Source organism: Hyaena hyaena, unplaced genomic scaffold (genome assembly GCF_003009895.1).
Source record: "Hyaena hyaena isolate Hyena2069 unplaced genomic scaffold, ASM300989v1 scaffold_37, whole genome shotgun sequence".
NCBI classification, from domain to species: Eukaryota; Metazoa; Chordata; class Mammalia; order Carnivora; family Hyaenidae; genus Hyaena; species Hyaena hyaena.
Genome location: NW_024080669.1, coordinates 1,682,337 through 1,699,078, shown reverse-complemented (window position 1 = coordinate 1,699,078; position 16,742 = coordinate 1,682,337). Strand labels below are relative to the sequence as shown.

Below are 16,742 nucleotides of genomic sequence, written 5' to 3'. Positions count from 1 at the left end.
GGATGGGGAAGGTAAGGAGGGCTGGATCCAAAATCCACTGAACCTTACAGTTACAGGGCGGAGCCTGCTGATGTCCTGCAGGGGCCGCCAGCCTCCAGGCACCGGAGAGGCTGGAGGAGGGGCTGATGAGCAGGGGAGAGGTTTGACTGCTAGTAACCTCTCAACTGCTGCAGTAAGAAGGTGGCAGCAGCGCCAGCAGCCTCCCCTCCCCTCAGTCTTTGCCCTGTGACAGGTGGGAACTTAAAAGCTCAGGTCACGTGTCTCAACTGGCTAACCGACTTACCCCTAGAAGACTGGGTCTGGGGCAAGCAGGGGCCAAGAGGAGCAAGAGAAAGGAGCAAAGCAGGAGAGAGCCCCGGAGTGTCCTGGGGACCTGCATTTGAAGGCTTGTGGGGTGAGGGAGAGGATGCACATGGGTGCTAGGAGATGCCAAAAGTAGTGTCAGTGAGGCCTGTGCATGCCCTGGCACATATGTGTCTCTAGTATCAGGCGTGTGCCTGTCTTAAAGGCCTGAATTTGCCTGGGAGAAGAAAAATTTCTACAGTCAAAGCAGGCTGAGTTCTAAGTACCACCTTAACCTTGGAGATGCTTGCAAGCTCTCCCAAAGCGTCCACCCTCCTACCCTTCTTAACAAGTTTCCTCCCTGCTTAAAGAGGGAAAGTGGGGGGTGGGGTGGAGAAAGGGGAGGGGGTCATCCTAAGACTAGCTTTCAAAGCCTTTTTATCTAGTTTGGGAAATCCCTGGGAGAAGCCTGAGCTCAAGAGCCGGAACTGAGGGAAACTGTTGGCGTGTGTATGTGTGCAGATAGTCTGACAGCTTCACAAGCCCTTGAGAGTAACGGCATCTGCACTCCAATGCCCACCTCCACCCCATGTTCACGCCGCCGTCATCTAGTATGTAATCCAGGGACCTGTCCCCACTGAACGACTTCAGCTCTTTTCCTGTCTTCAAGTCGGCCTTTCGCCGCCAACCCCCAGTCCCGGGGCCACACTTGCGCCGACTCCGACCTCCGCGTCGCCGACACTGCCGTCCCCTTCGCGGTGCTCGCCCCCCGCCTGCTGCGGGGCGTCGCGGGCCCTTTAAGAACAGCGGGACCGGCGAGCAGCAGCTCGGAGCAGAGCGCAGTCGCCCGGCAGCCTCGGGAGGACACAGCGCCCGGGACCGGGCTCCGGGAGCCGGGTGTGCGCAGCCCAGCCGAGTCGGGCCGCGCCCCCCCACCCGCCCCTCCCCATCCTTGTCATCTCGCGGCGGACTGGGGCCTCGGCCCTGCCCAGTCGCCCGCCCCGCCCCGGCCCCGCCCCGGCCCGCGCCGCCGGGACCGGGAGCCGGGCCGCGGGTGCCGCAGCCGGAGGCAGGTGAGAAGGGCCCGGAGTCTCCATCCCCGGCCCGCGGCAGCGCCGAGCTTCTCGGTCCGCACCGGCCCGGGGGCGCGTCAAGGTGACTAGGCACGCGGGAGATGGGGAGGAGGGAGCCCTCCACGGGGGGCTAGGTGGCGCGGTGGCGGAGGGGGGAGGTCTTGGGTCCGGGTGGTGCGGCCGCGGGAGCCCCGGGGCACCGGCGGGAGGGGCGGGCCGGGTGTCCCGCCCGGGCATGGGGAGGGGGATGCTGCGGGAGGCCCGGAGCCTCCTCTTCCTCCGCCTTCCGCCCGTCCGCCCTGCGAGCAGCCGGCTACCCTGACCCGCTAGCGGGCAGCATCCGCGGGCCGCCCCTTCCCTCCTCCGCGCTCCCCAACCCTCCAGTCCCCAGGGGCTGCTGGCCTGCGGGGTAAGGAGATTAGAGCCGCCGCGGGGAGGGGGGAGCGGGTGAGGGCTTGTAGGGGTTGGGCTGGGGCCAGGCCGGAGCTGGGGCTGCCCGGAGCGAGGAGAGGTCGGAACCGAGCGTTGCTGCGCCGGGAGTGGGGTTGGGGGGGCCAGGAGAGGACAGATGCTCCGGCGGTGGGAAGTGGGGTGCTCTCAGTAGCAGATCTGCCCTGAGAAGGAGGCGGGGAGTGGGGGTGGGGGAGCATTAGAAGGCGAGGGAGGTTTGAGCCAAGGCTTGGGGGTCTCCCGCGAACCGAGCAGGCCCTCTCCCTGCAGGCCGGCGGCGTGATGGCGGAGAAGGCGCTGGAGGCCGTGGGCTGTGGACTAGGACCCGGGGCCGTGGCCATGGCCGTGGCGCTGGAGGACGGGGCGGAGCCCCCGATGCTGACCACGCACCTGAAGAAGGTGGAGAACCACATCACCGAAGCCCAGCGCTTCTCCCACCTCCCCAAGCGCTCAGCGGTGGACATCGAGTTCGTGGAGCTGTCCTATTCCGTGCGGGAGGGGCCCTGCTGGCGCAAACGGGGTAAGGGAGCGGTCTGGTGGGGAGCTGTGGAGCCCCCAGGAGTTGCCTCCTGGACAGCAGGAGGGCTGGGTGTCCCCCGTTCTGCACCAACGGGCCCTGCACACAGTGGAGGTGGCAGGCCTGTGCCCCCCTCGCACCTGTGAGCACCGTATGGGACACTAGGTCCCAGTGGCTACTGAAGCTGTCTTCCTCTAAGTTGACTTTATAACCCCTGGGGTTTCAGTGACTCTTGAGGAGTGTTTGTCTTCATTCTTAGGTAGAATTCCTGCCTTTGAGGGCTGGTCTGAGAAAGTGGAGGGCTGTCGCTCGGGTTCTCCCCAGTGGTTAACAATATCCCTGCGCCCACAGAACCCTGCTAATCCTAAAAGATGTTCTCATTCGTGTCCTCTTACTCCATTCTTGCTGAAGTCCTCCAAGGCAGGGAGGGTGAAGCTTTAGCAAGATAGATGACATCCTCACGTCACTAATAAGGAAACTGAGGTCCAGGGAAGTTGAGTAACTTGTCCAGTGCCACACAGCTAACACATGGCAAAACCGAAACCAGAAGCCAGGTTTTCCAGCTCTCAGTGTATTGTTTTTTCCTCTCTCTTAACTTCCCTGGCACACCATTCCCATCCGCTCCTCTTTTCTCTCATCAGCACAGGTGGGGTAGGGCTGGGGCTCTGAGTGCCTTGGAACCCTGGCCATCCCCAGGATCCCTTGCTTCCCCCTGCCCTTGGTGGCTTGAGCTGGGAATAGAGAAGCCGAGGGTTCCCCCCCCCCGCCCCCACCCAGAGCTGGGTGTGAATGAGGGGTGGGGCTGGGACATTGTTCTCTGAGATTTAAGAATAGGTTTGGGGTGCTTCCGAGCAGGACCGAGCATGAGCTGTCTCTGCATTCCCCACCCTCACTCCCATGAGCAACCAAAAGGTCACAGGGCCTGGGCCAATGGCAACTGAGGCCTCTGGGGCCCCTGCCCGGTGCCCTGTCCCTGGGTAGACTCTCTGCCCTGAGACCAGCTCTGGGCAAAACGAGGAGGTAGCCATTATGTCCTTAGCCCTCTCGTTTCCTCGGTTTCAAGATGTGTGGGTAAGAGGGGCGCCTGGGTGGCTCAGTCGGTTAAGCGTCCGACTTTCGCTCAGGTCATGATCTCACGGTTCGTGGGTTCGAGCCCCGCGTCGGGCTCTGTGCTGACTGCCAGCTCGGAGCCTGGAGCCTGTTTCAGTCTGTGTCTCCCTCTCTCTCTGACCCTCCCCTGCTCACGCTGTCTCTCTCTCTCTCTGCTAGAAATAAATAAAACATTTAAAAAAAAAAAGATGTGTGGGTAAGAAAGAAATGCGGTGAGATGGACTGGTTACTTCAACACACCAGTCATAAATGGGCACTTCTGATCAGGTCCTTCCCTCCTTTGACCTTGCCAGCCCGCTGCTCTCCACTGTCCATTTTGCTGTCTCCTCTGTCCCTTGCCCTTTTCTTTGTCTTCTGTCCTCCTCTCTTTGACTTCTCTTTTCTCTGGAGTCCCTCTCCCCTTGTCTGGAGGACAGAAAGCAATTAGAAGTGGGCAGAGGGGGGAAAGAGCAAGGGATGTGGAGAGAGGGCAGGCTCTGCCTTTCCCAGGTAAGGATGTGCTACCCGAATCCCCTAATTATATACGATGTTTCTTGTTTTCAAAAGCCCTTTCCTATTAGTTATTATTAAATACTTCACTTAACATTCACAATGACGCTGTTATGCCTTGGGAGGAGATGTTACCGTCATGATTTTGACGGGACTTGACAGAATTGCAAGAGTTACCGACTGAGGCAGGCCTAGAACTCTGGTGTGTCTTTATGTCAAGGCCTAGCAGGCCTCTCCCATGATGAGCAGCTGTGGAAGAGCGGGGGTTCAAAGACTGGGTTCCTAGCCACCTGTCTGCTGGATGATGACCTTGGGCCATCTGCTTACCCTCTCTTGGCCTCACTCTCCTCATCTGTAAACAGGGGCGGTGAGCACTGTCATTGCACAGGTTCAGCTGAGGCATTATCTGTGAAACGGCTTTGGAAAAAGCAAGTGTAAGATGATATTTGTATTAGGCATCAGTGCTCAATCCAGTGCTTGGCTGTGATTAAATGAGAGGAAGGTTCATCATTGCCAGCTTCTTCCCCTGCAAAAGAAATCACTTCCTGTGGGTGTTCTGAAAGGCGTTTTGCTGGCGTACACAACCACACGTCTTTCTGACTGATGGTCATAATGACTGAGGCAGAGGGACAGAACCTATGACTTGCCCTCTCCCAGTGAAGAACTTGCTATGTGACCTTGGGTGAGTCACTGGATGTCCCTGGGCCCTGGTTGGCTCATCCCTGTTGCTATAGAAACAACTGGAGTAATGAGTTTATAAACTGTAAAGCACTATCCAGGCAGGTGGTGTGATCAGGACCCCAGAGTGGACAGCCACTGAGCCTCCTTCTGAATGGATGCGTCCAGAGGGACAGCTGGGTGGTGTGGAGGGAGAGGGAAAGGTCACACCCCTTTACTATCTCTGCTGAGGAGGTATTGTGGAGAGGGTCGGGGGAGGGTGGTAATGAACAAAATCGCCTGTAGGGGATCAGTGTTTCTGCCTCACCGAGGCAGGTCTGCAGGCAGAGGAGGCAAGGGGGGGTCTCATGGGCTTCCTCCTTCCTCTCTACCTTGTTTCCCTGGGCGGCTCCCCATAGTCTCTGACCTCTGCTTCCTGGATTGTGCTCCATATGTGCTCTCATATGGCAGAGCTCCTCCTTCCAAGGATTGGAGAGCCTCTGGCTTTCCTCTCCAGTTTTGAGTGCTGATCATCCTTCAAGACTTTGCTCAATTGCCACTTCTTCCAGGAAGCCGTTCTTGATTTTTTCCTTGCCCCTCCACCCTCATCAGTTCTGTTTGCTGCATTCTCATTGTGCATTATTTGTGCTTCTATTATAACCCTTATTTTATCTTTCCTCAGATCCACAGACGTTTCCCACCATTTTTAACTAGATTATGAGTTTCTTGAATGCAGGAAATGTGTCTTCTTCATTTTCTGTCCAGTGTCTGGTACAGAGCTTGGAATGTAGTCGATATCAATAAACATTTGTCAACTAGAATTAATAATAAAATGTCACTTTTTAAGTGTACTCTATGTGCCAAGCACTGTGTCATATGCTTTACATATATTATCTCATTGACTCTTTACAACAACCCTATGAGATAGGTACTATCATCCTCATTTTACAGATGAGGGACCTGGAGCTCAGAGAGGTTAAGCAACTTGCCTGAGGTCACACAGCTGGTAAGTGTGGAGCCAGTATTTGAACCTAGATCCACCTGACTCCAAATCAGTACTCTTAATGCCTATGCTGCCTCCCAATGAGTGAATGAATGACGAGATGTTACTGGGGCATATTAGGGGCTGCAGAGACAAGCCTAGGGGGCCAACGGAGCACAAAGAAGAAGGCTTTTTCCAGAATGAAGCAAAAGCTCTGAGAACACACGCTCCTGAAACACTGACTGAGCACCTAGTACATGCCAGACAGTCTGCTGAGGTTACAAAGATGAACAAGACACAGACTCTGCCCCCAAGCAGCTCACAGACTAAGAGGTTGGGGGACGGGGGTGAGAGACAGGCGTGTCACATGCTGGCATGTGCAAAGCACCATGGGAACACCAAGGACATTCGACCCCCTCACTCAGGCTGATCATTGGGAAAATCTTCCTGGAGGCAGTGAGGGTGACTGCTGTGTTTGTAGAAGGGGAGCAGGGTCGTCTATAAACTTGACCCGGCTCTCCACAAACCACCCCCCCCATGAGGGTGTGGAGGTTTTTCATAGCCTACCGAAGAGGATGGCCACCTCTGGTACTCTGACGTTAGTAGTGGCCATTTCTAGGGGTGTGAATATGGGGTTGTTTCTCCATCCTAATCCATTTACCCTGAGTAGAGACTGCCTCTTTCTATCATAGCCATGGCTGCTGCTAAGAGTTTGGGGTTCCTCTGTTCACTGACACCCTGATCTGAAGTTCCTCCCTCCCTCACTGCAGGTTATAAGACCCTCCTCAAGTGCCTGTCGGGTAAATTCTGCCGCCGGGAACTGATTGGCATCATGGGCCCCTCGGGGGCTGGCAAGTCCACATTCATGAACATACTGGCCGGGTACAGGTGAGGACGAGGCTGGGGAGGAAGGGGGGAAGGGGCCAGGAAGGCGGATCCCCGGGAGAGCCCAGAAAGTGTTCTGAGGTGCCCTTGACCCCCATCCACGACCAATATTCCTGCAGGGAGTCTGGAATGAAGGGGCAGATCTTGGTCAACGGGCGGCCGCGGGACCTGAGGACCTTCCGCAAGATGTCCTGTTACATCATGCAGGATGACATGCTGCTGCCACACCTCACGGTGCTGGAAGCCATGATGGTGAGGGCCGGATGGCCGCTGCCTCCTCCCAACCCCCCTCCCCACGCGTCTGTCCACTGCCCCCATCCTCAAGGGGTCAAGGCAGGGCCCCCCTCCCATACGTATCTTGACCTGCCTACTCTCTGGGCCTCAGGTCTCTGCCAACCTGAAGCTGAGTGAGAAGCAGGAGGTGAAGAAGGAACTGGTGAGTGGGGAAGAGAAAGGGGTGCGAACAGGACAGCTGCCCTGTGTGTGCTTCTGGGTCCTAGAGCCCCGAGTTGGGGGGCTAAGGCTGGGACAGTAGACTTAAGGACTTAAGTGGACTTCTTTAAATTGGGGTGGTGTGGGGGTGGGGAGGAGCGGAGAACTTGAAGCTGACCTGGGACGGGGGTGGGGACTGGGCCAGGTGACAGAGATCCTGACAGCACTGGGCCTGATGTCCTGCTCGCACACGAGGACAGCCCTGCTCTCCGGTGGGCAGAGGAAGCGCCTGGCCATCGCCCTGGAGCTCGTCAACAACCCGCCGGTCATGTTCTTTGACGAACCCACCAGGTAGGTCTCTCCCTCCTCCCCCACCAGGATGCCCCCTCCTCTCAGCCCTGAGCCCGGGCATCTGCTCCACTGCTGGAGACCAGAGTCCGAGTTTGCAGCCTCTTGGGGCCATGATAAGGGCTTACCCCTCATCCGTCCCTGTCCCTGCCAATCCCGTTGCCGGAGCAGCCCCATCCTTCACGCAGGCAGAAACCCCACACCCTCCTTGACTGATGCCTCCCTCTCCTTCTCTTCCCCACAGCCAGTCAGTCACCAAATCCTGCTGATTCTACCTGCTTTCTCCATCTTTCTCCATCTCTCAGATCTGCCCCGCCCCCATCCCTGGTGCTCCTGCTTCAGTTCAGGACATCAGCAGCTCTTGCCCGTTTTTCTGCAACAGACTCCTAGCTCTTTGCCTTCAGTCTCTCCCAGCCAGTCCTTCCTCCAAAGCGCAGCCAGAGACAGCTTTCTAAAAGACAAGTCTGGCAATACTCAGTCCCCTGCTTGAAAACACACACAACGATTCCCATTTGCCCTCCGAGTAAAATCAGAGGACTTCCAAGGTCCTGGTCGGAACCTGCTTCTCCAGCCTCACATCTTGCTTCATGCTGTCTTGTATTTTATGCTCTAATAACACTGAATTGCTTATAATTCCCTGGGCCAGACATGTGTTTCCTGCCTCTAAGCTTTGCACATGCTGTGTCTTCTGCTTGGAATGCCCTTCGGCTCCACACCTGCCCTTCCACCTTCACTGGCTTAGTTCCTTCTTCTTCCGCATGCACTCGGGAAACTTCTCTGACTACCCTCCAAGCCCTGTATGGCAGATCTGAATCCTCCCCCTCTCTGTCACCCCATGTTTCTAGGGCATGTTCCACATTATCTCAAGTGATCTGTGCACCTCTCCCTCCCTCCAGACCAGATCTATGTCTTAGTTATCCATCACTGTAATCCCAGTGCCTGGCATTCAACAGGTGCTTGCTCGATAAGTTTGCTTGTTGAACTGAATGGTGCTCCTGGCTTCTTGGTAACTCCAAATGCCTGAATCATCTAGTATGTACAGGCTACGGGGATGGCCAGAGTGACTCCCTTCCCGCCAGCTCCATCCCCTTCATAGCAGCTGCCCCACCCGAAACACTCCCTTCTCTTGGCTCTGCCCACCTCACCCCACCCCCTGGTGGCCTTTCTCTGGACAGTGGTCTGGACAGCGCCTCCTGTTTCCAAGTGGTGTCCCTCATGAAGTCCCTGGCCCAGGGGGGCCGGACCATCATCTGCACCATCCACCAGCCCAGTGCCAAGCTCTTTGAGATGTTTGACAAGGTGAGCATCTCTGGGCCTCACAGGTGACTGGCCTGCAGCGGGGAGAGGGAAGGGCATTAGTAGAGGTGCCAGTGGAGCCTGGCCGGTCCACTGGCTGTGTTTCCCTCACCCTTCTCTTTCTGCCTCAGCTCTACATCCTGAGCCAGGGTCAGTGCATCTTCAAGGGCGTGGTCACCAACCTGATCCCCTACCTGAAGGGGCTTGGCTTGCACTGCCCCACTTACCACAACCCGGCTGATTTCAGTGAGTGATGACGCTGGGCCAGACCTGGGGGATCAGGTCCTGCACCCGGGCCTCCTTGGGGCAGGGACCTCACTGTCACTCGCCTTCCCCACACACCCATGGAGGGGCTGGCTTGCCCTTGGGAACCAAGGACAGATCTTAGCTAAGCGCTCCCCTCTGTGCCTCCTAGTCATCGAAGTGGCCTCTGGAGAGTACGGAGACCTCAACCCCATGCTCTTCAGGGCTGTGCAGAATGGGCTCTGTACCATGGCCGAGAAGAAGAGCAGCCCAGAGAAGAACGAGGTCCCCACCCCTTGCCCCCCTTGCCCTCAGGTGAGTAGGGGTGGAGAAGGCAGAGAAGGAAAAGTGGGGGAGGGGAGATGGGACAATGGACGACGGCCCTGCCAAAGAGGCTTTCCCCAGAGGCATCCCAACCATTGGGTACTAGGAGGAACCCAGAACTTGGAGTAGACCTGCTATTAACAGCTGTGTGACCTTGGGCACGTTGCTCAAGCTCTGAGCTTTGGTGTTCTCGTTCATTTATTTGTTCAGCAAACTCTTACTAAGCATCTGTGTGTCGTCCCCGGTGCCGGCACAGTGCCACCTGGTAAGCAAAACCGATGCTGTCACTTGCCTCATGGCCAAAACATGGCTTAGTGTCATCTGCAGCCTGGGGGTGATGACGCTTAACCTCCACGGTTATTGGAGGGACTAACTAGATCATTGCATAAATCTCTCTGCACTGTAGCTGGTACAGCTGGTGTTCGTTCAGCGCCTGTTCCCCTCCTTAAATGAGGTAGCATTTTAACCCTTTGAAAACGAAACTGAGCCAAAGGAGAGTTTGTGCAGCAAGCCAGTAAAAACGGACACCAAGCTTCTGTGGTGAAGGAAGATAGGCGAGTTATTGGCGAAGGCCCACCCGGGAGAACGGGCTAATGCTCAAAAGTCCCAAAGTCCCCAGTGGCTTGCCAGTGAGGGTTTTTAAGGCCAAAATTTGGGGCAGGGGTCTCTTGAGAAGGTGGATGGCGTTGACTGGAGACTCATAAGGTCACACCAGCAGGTGCTCCTGGTGCTGTTTTGTCTCGAGCAAATGAAGGTCTTTCCCATGTCAAGAGATGTGGAATCTGAAAAATCTTTGTTCTTTGTATTAGAGATTTCATTCGGTCCCTCTGGTGCTTATGTCTTTAGGGCGGTGCTGATTCACCACTTGTGAGCTAGTGGGGTTGCACCCCTACAATCCCTTGGTTGGTCCAGCTGTGCCTGGAAGGCCGTATGACCTCTAGTTAATTCTTTCATCTGAACTGATAAGATGGATGCTGGCCTCAAAAACCAGAAGGGTTAGTTACTGTTGTTGCCCGTCATTATTATCATTGCTAAATATGATTGTCACACTGGTGGCCTAAAGGTATTATGCCCTGGGGGTAAATGTTTCCTAATGGAGTACAGGCAGGAAGAGGGGTGACTGGTCTACTATTAGCCCCCACAGGTGTCCTTGACTTCCTCGCTCTCTCCTGCCTCCCAAGTTTTTACTTGCTCCTTGTATCTCTCCCTCTCTCTCTCTCTCTCTCTCTCTCTCTCTCTCTCTCGGAATCTCGCTCCAGTTCATGACCCTGAGGCCAGCTTCCAGGCACCCACCTCCATGGTGGAGAATTTCCCATCAGGACACCTGGAGAACCCCTGGCCTGGGGAAGGACTCAGAGGCTGTCCCATCACTGAGCTGGATGCGCAGTGGGTGGGTGGGACAGCCTCACCTGATCCAATGTCCTCTCCCCAGGAAGTGGATCCCATTGAAAGCCACACCTTTGCCACCAGCACCCTCACACAGTTCTGCATCCTCTTCAAGAGGACCTTCTTGTCCATCCTCAGGGACACGGTGAGGCATCAAGTTGGGGGAGAAGAGGCTGGTAGAGGCCTGGCTTTTGGGGGCATAGGATCTCAGCAGCTGGGATGGGAATGTCCCCCCCCTGCCCCCCCACCAACCCAGCAGTCTCCCAGCGCACCTGGGGGTCTGTGTGTCCGTGAGGGTGGCTCTGAGCTCCTACCCCAGTGTGGCTGCCCATCCCTGGCCTGTGGCCCATCCCCTCTCCTCACTCAGGTCCTGACCCACCTGCGGTTTGTGTCCCACGTGGTAATCGGCGTGCTCATTGGTCTCCTTTACCTGCACATCGGTAACGATGCCAGCAAGGTCTTCAACAACACCGGCTGCCTCTTCTTCTCCATGCTGTTCCTCATGTTTGCTGCCCTTATGCCAACTGTGCTCACCTGTGAGCTGAGCTGCGCTGGGTGGGGGCTGGGGGCACAGGGGGTCAGCGTCAGGGTATCAGACAGCTGTGCCTAATCTGCCTGTGTCCTTAGTCCCGTTAGAGATGGCGGTCTTCATGAGGGAGCATCTCAACTACTGGTACAGCCTCAAAGCATATTACCTGGCCAAGACCATGGCCGATGTGCCCTTTCAGGTAAGCCTCTGCCTTCTCTCCTGTCTGACTCCTTCCACGCTTGCTCGCTTGCCTCCCTCAACCCTGTCTCCTGCCAGCCTTTCTTCTCCTTCTCACTTAGCAAAGAGGCAGAGAGTCCCTACTGTGCACCAGGCTCTGTGCCAGGCACTGGGACTCGGCAATGAATGAGACAGATGTAATCTTGACCTTGTGGGACTTACGTTCTTGTGGGAACAACCGATGACAAACAGACAAAGAGAAGAATAACCCCGTGAATGACTCTGTAAATCTTATCCATGGCAGTGGGGGCTGGTGGAGGCCCTGGAGCCTTACTGCTACTTGGTAGCTGTGGGACGTTGAGGCAGCCCCCGTCCCTCTCTGCTTTCCCATCCCCGTCTCCAAAGTGGGGTGACGAGAGTATCTACCTCAGGATTGTTTGTGAGGATTAAATGAGTTAATACATGTGAAGTACTTAGTATAGTGCTTGGCAGGGGCGCCTGGGTGGCTCAGTCGGTTAGATGTCCAACTTCAGCTTGGGTCATGATCTCACAATTCGAGGGTTCGAGCCCCGTGTCGGACTCTGTGCTGACAGCTCAGAGCCTGGAGCCTGCTTCTGCTTCTGTGTCTCCCTCTCTCTCTGCCCCTCCCCTGCTCACACACTCTGTCTCAAAAATAAACATTAAAATACATTTAAAACAAATAAAAAAAGAACAGTGTTAAAGTGCCCCATAAATGTTAGCCAGTTTGGGTTGTTTTTTTGCCACTACCACTCTGTTGCAAGCTCCAGGGCCACCCATAATCCCCAGGGCAGCTTTGTGCAGATTGGAAGAAGATGGCCCTTCCTCAGCGGATGCTGCCCTGCGCCAGGGTGCATGGCTTCGTGGGGAGAGCACAGCTGGATCTCGGCCTCCTCTGGTGGCCTCGTGATTGGGCACCAGGAGCAGGCTGCCATATTGTACTCGCTGCAGGGCTTCGACTCCGCCCTCCAGGAGCTGATCACTTAGAGGGGGACCAAGTGTGCTCCCGATGGAGAATTCACTAATTAATACAAAGAATAAGCTGGTCCGCTTTCTTTCGGAGCTCAGATATGGAGAAGTCACTGTGCCTGAACTGGTCAGAGTGGGTCTAAGGGAAATGGTGACACTAGAGGATGATAACAGGTTCCTAGAGCCGGGAAGGAAGGGTCCTGTGTCAGCCTTGGGGGGGGGGGCGGGGGGGCCAGCACAGACAGAGCACGGGGCCAGGACTAAGCGTGGATGCTGGGAGAAGAGCTGTTCTAGGGGCTCCCGCCCAGGTGGAAGGGAGGCCCTTGGCCCCCGTGCCCCCGGCTCGCGGCCCACTGCCCGGGCCTGTGCCCCCACCCCCCGCAGGTGGTGTGCCCGGTGGTGTACTGCGGCATCATGTACTGGATGACGGGCCAGCCAGCCGAAACCAGCCGCTTCCTGCTCTTCTCAGCCCTGGCCACCGCCACCGCCTTGGTGGCCCAGTCTCTGGGGCTGCTGATTGGAGCCGCCTCCAATTCCCTACAGGTGGGAGGGCTTCCCTACACTTGGGGATCCTGACGGGGTGGGGGGTGGGGTGGATAGGGGGCTGGTGGGAGGAGGCGGGGGCTGGCATCGGAATGGATCTGTGGGAAACCCCAGGGCCTATCCTGGTCACTCCTGTGATGGCCCGGTCCCCTCCCCTCCGCTCCAGGTGGCCACCTTTGTGGGCCCAGTCACCGCCATCCCTGTCCTATTGTTCTCCGGCTTCTTTGTCAGCTTCAAGACCATCCCCACTTACCTGCAATGGAGCTCCTACCTCTCCTATGTCAGGTCAGTGACCCTGCCCTCACCTGCTGTCCCTGCCCCCCGCCCCCCCGCCCCTGCAGGAGCCCAGGCCCCGGGGCTGAGAGAGTTGCAGCTGGGCCCTGGCGGTATGCCCAGGGAACAGGTGACCCTATGCTCTGTATCCTGCTCTGATGCCCCCACGTGCCTAGGTATGGCTTTGAGGGCGTGATTCTGACCATCTATGGCATGGATCGAGGAGACCTGACTTGCCTGGAGGAACACTGCCCTTTCCAGAATCCGCAGAGTATCCTCCGAGCGCTGGATGTGGAGGACGCCAAGCTCTACATGGACTTCCTGGTCTTGGGCATCTTCTTCCTGGCCCTGCGGCTGCTGGCGTATCTTGTGCTCCGTTACCGGGTCAAGTCCGAGAGATAGAGCCTTGCCCTGGCCTGCGCCCCAGCCCCCGCAGCGGAAGGCCCCAGCCCCGGCCCTCTGGGACTGTTTTAACCTGGTAGACTTTGGCACTGGCTGCTGGTGCAGCCATCCTCTCCCGTCCCAGCCCCTCCACAGGCTGGCTGCCGGACTGTGGCTGTGGCAACGGGGGCTCCAGCCCTCCCCGTGCCCAGGAGCCTTCCCCAGTTGATGCAGTTTGTAGCTTCCCCCCGACTCTCCAACATCTGCATGCAAAGACCACTAGGAAGCTGCCCCCCCCCTTCCTGCCCTCCGCACCCTCCTCTGTTGTCTGCCTGGGACCCCCAGGTTCTCCAGGCCCCCACTCACAACTGACCAAAGTGGCCTCCTCCGGGGGTCCCCACCACACAAGTGTTTGTAAACTGGACTGTTCTGAGGTACAGGCTCCAGGGCTGGGCCCTGGTGGGGTCCCCTGGAAGTCCCGTTTGGACGGACATTGGAACGGAGCAGGGAAGGCTCTGGAAGTCTCTTCCTCCTCCTCACCTTCCCCCCGCCCCCAGACCTGGCCGACTTGGACAATCTGCTGGGACAGAAGCTGGGTTTTCTGTCTGGGCCACCCCTCCCAATCCTGGGGATTGGAGAGGCCTGGGGCCATGGGACGCCCCGTTTACCCTGCCCCGTCCCCTTTGGTGGGGGCAGGGTCTGGTGGCACCTCTGCAATAATGTTTGTGTTTCTCTCTCACCTGCCACTGGAACTGGGGAATGCACTTTATTCTGGGGCATGAGTAGGAGAAGACCAAGCCTCCTTTCTCGCTTCTCCTGCCCGGTCCTGCGAAACTCCCTACCCTCTCCAGACTGGTGGGCACATACATGCGAACAGGCAATCTCAGACCTACACACTCGCTGTCCCCTGTGGCTCCGAGGAGTGATGGTGGCAGGGTGGTGGCGGCGGCAGCGGTGGCGGCGGCGGTGGGGGCGATGGGTGCTGCAGGAAGGGCAGTGCCGGCCTCCTCCTGGGCATGGCGCTTTGACTGTGAGGACGAGGCCGATGCTGCCCGGGGTGTCTCCGGGATCTGCAGGTGTCTACCCCCGAGTCTTCCTTCCCCTCCAAGCCAGGGGTGGCACCGGGCACCATCTCCCTGGAGTTCAGTAGCCAACACAAGCACAAGCACGGGCATCCGTTGGCCTTGGCCGCCTGCCACCCCATGCCCCCTCTTTTGTGCATCAGGCTGGTATTCTCACTCTCTTACCCCTTCCCCGGCTGCTTGCTGCTCATTCAAACTCCCGTCTGGGTCTCTCCACGCCCTTCCCAGCAGCCACGGTGGCCCCTGGGCACCAGAGCGACAGACACAGAGCATGTCTGGCTGTTGTGGTAGGTCCAGGCTCATGCTACTTCTGATCTCCCCTTCCCCCAGGCCTCTCTCCACCCCCCAATTCTTGTACACATACCTTCTCTTGTCCTGCCACGGATTCTCCCATCACCCAGAGATGCCAGTTGTATTTGTGAGATTTCACCCCATTATTAATAAAACCTATATTTATACAGTATGTGGTGTTTAAGTGTGTATGGGCGTGGCACCCAGTCCCATGGGCTGGGAGGGGTCTTCGAAGCATTTGAAAGAAGTCTGCGTGCTTTGGGGAGTTCGTGGCAGTGGGTGGTAAGTCAAGCTAGTATATGTCAGCCTATGAGGTACGTGTATTATGCTTTATATATTACAAATGCTTCATGTTCATTATCTCAAGGAAGTCCCATGCTCACTCTGCATCATCCCTCATGATAACCCATTTTGCAGATGTGGAAACTGAGACCTGGGCTAAGGAACTTGCCCAAGGACCCTTAGCTAATGGAGGTGAAACCAGGTCTGGGAACCAGGTCTTCTGCTGCCAGACTCCTCATTCTTGGCACTGGCCAAGGATGCTGGTTAGGGTGGGTTTTTGTGCTATGTGTGGGTGCCCTGTGTGTGTTGCATGGGTGTGTTCTCGCCAAGTGATACATGTCTCTTTCTCCAGAAGTCACTGAACCCTGTTGTGCCTATGGGGGGGGAGGGCATGTGTTAGTGGTCACGAAGGGCAACGAGAAGCAGGAAAGACCCCGGAGCCTAAGCTCTAGGATGAGAACAACAGGGACCTCACTGAGCTTACCCCAGATTTCTCTTTTTCTTCCTCTCTTCTTTCCTGACCCCCACCCCCCAGCCCCGTTCCGGGGCCACACTTACCAGGGCCAAGCCATCAGCCACCAGGACTGGACGTGGGTTGCTGGTCTGAGGCTTGGAGTAGGAAATTGCCCAGAAGTCCTTGAAGGCTGGTGGCAAGATGACCCAAGAAGCAGCACATTGTCTCACCCTCTTCCTTCCTGATCTTGAAGCTCGGAAAGGACTGGCATCTACCCTACCAGCTGCCAGGACCACCCTGCCCGTGCTACCTGCAGAGCTAAATTGTCCTGGGCTAAATGAGGGTCTAGTCTATACCTGGTTGGGTGCCTGCCTGGAGATGGACTTTTTTTTTTTTTTGATTTTTAAAAATATTTGGGGCACCTGGGTGGCTCAGTCGGTTAAGCGTCTGACTTCGGCTCAGGTGATGATCTCATGGTTCGTGGGTTCAAGCCCCACATTGGGCTCTGTGCTGACAGCTAGCTCAGAGTCTGGTAGCTGTTTCAGATTCTGTGTCTCCCTCTGTCTCTGACCCTCCCCTGCTCACGCTGTCTCCCTCCCTCTCTCTCTCTCTCTCACTGTCTCAGAAATAAATAAAACATTAAAAAAAATTTTTTTTTAATTATTTATTTTTGAGAGAGAGAGGTAGAGCACGAGTGGGGGAGGGGCAGAGAGAGAGGGAGACAGACTCCCAAGCAGGCTCCAGGCACTGAGCTGTCAGCACAGAACCTGATGCAGGGCTCAAACCCATGAACCATGAGATCATGATCTGAGCTGAAATCAAGAGTTGGACGCTTAAGCGACTGAGCCACCCAGGTACCTCTGGAGATATACTTTCTCACGGGAGGTTCAGAGTGGTGGTGGGAAGTGGGAAGAAGTCAGAGTCCTAGCTTCTGGAACCCTAGCTAGCTTTAGGGGCTATTCTGGGTGCCGCCCTTTCCCCCAGGAGTAATGCCTGCATGTGGCTTTTTAAAATCAGAGGGTACAAAGTCCCACCATGAAGCCGTCTTTCTTAAGATTCTTCATCTTTATTTTCTCTTTCAAAATGTAAACACTCCTAAAAGAGTAAAACACTTATAAATTCACACGCTGGTAAGAGCCCTTGGGAGCTAAAGGAGACGAACGGCCATTCCAGAGCTGGCAAGGGGCATTTAGGCACAGAGAACATTTTGTAGAGTGGCTTGTGTGTTTGCAAAGAAAGCTCTTTCGATGCTTACAGTAACCCCACGAG

The 16,742-nt window shown here is 56.4% G+C and overlaps 1 protein-coding gene across 4 annotated transcripts; it reads left to right on the top strand.

Moving 5' to 3' along the window:
* Positions 1–1,313: 1,313 nt before the first annotated feature.
* Positions 1,314–14,909, top strand: ABCG4 (ATP binding cassette subfamily G member 4). Of its 4 annotated transcripts, none has more exons than XM_039229259.1 (15): positions 1,314–1,437; positions 2,076–2,325; positions 6,331–6,448; positions 6,565–6,697; positions 6,831–6,881; positions 7,083–7,228; positions 8,401–8,524; positions 8,653–8,767; positions 8,937–9,079; positions 10,521–10,619; positions 10,842–11,010; positions 11,102–11,202; positions 12,552–12,710; positions 12,877–12,995; positions 13,160–14,909. In XM_039229259.1, the coding sequence occupies exons 2-15, from the start codon at positions 2,088–2,090 to the stop codon at positions 13,383–13,385; spliced, it is 1,941 nt and encodes a 646-aa protein (XP_039085190.1). In that variant the 5' UTR covers positions 1,314–1,437; positions 2,076–2,087; the 3' UTR covers positions 13,386–14,909. The 4 variants fall into 4 exon arrangements, with proteins under 4 accessions (XP_039085190.1, XP_039085191.1, XP_039085193.1 ...); XM_039229260.1 differs by having other exon boundaries at positions 2,061–2,325; XM_039229262.1 differs by having other exon boundaries at positions 1,328–1,355.
* Positions 14,910–16,742: the final 1,833 nt, after the last annotated feature.

What these genes read in the sequence shown, in the direction of transcription:
- ABCG4 (XM_039229259.1), top strand. Translation starts at nt 2,088, where the DNA reads ATGGCGGAGAAGGCGCTGGAGGCCGTGGGCTGTGGACTAGGACCCGGG. An exon ending in CCACAACCCGGCTGATTTCA is followed by an intron (nt 8,768 to 8,936) that starts GTGAGTGATGAC and finishes TGTGCCTCCTAG; the next exon opens with TCATCGAAGTGGCCTCTGGA. An exon ending in CCGCCTCCAATTCCCTACAG is followed by an intron (nt 12,711 to 12,876) that starts GTGGGAGGGCTT and finishes CCTCCGCTCCAG; the next exon opens with GTGGCCACCTTTGTGGGCCC.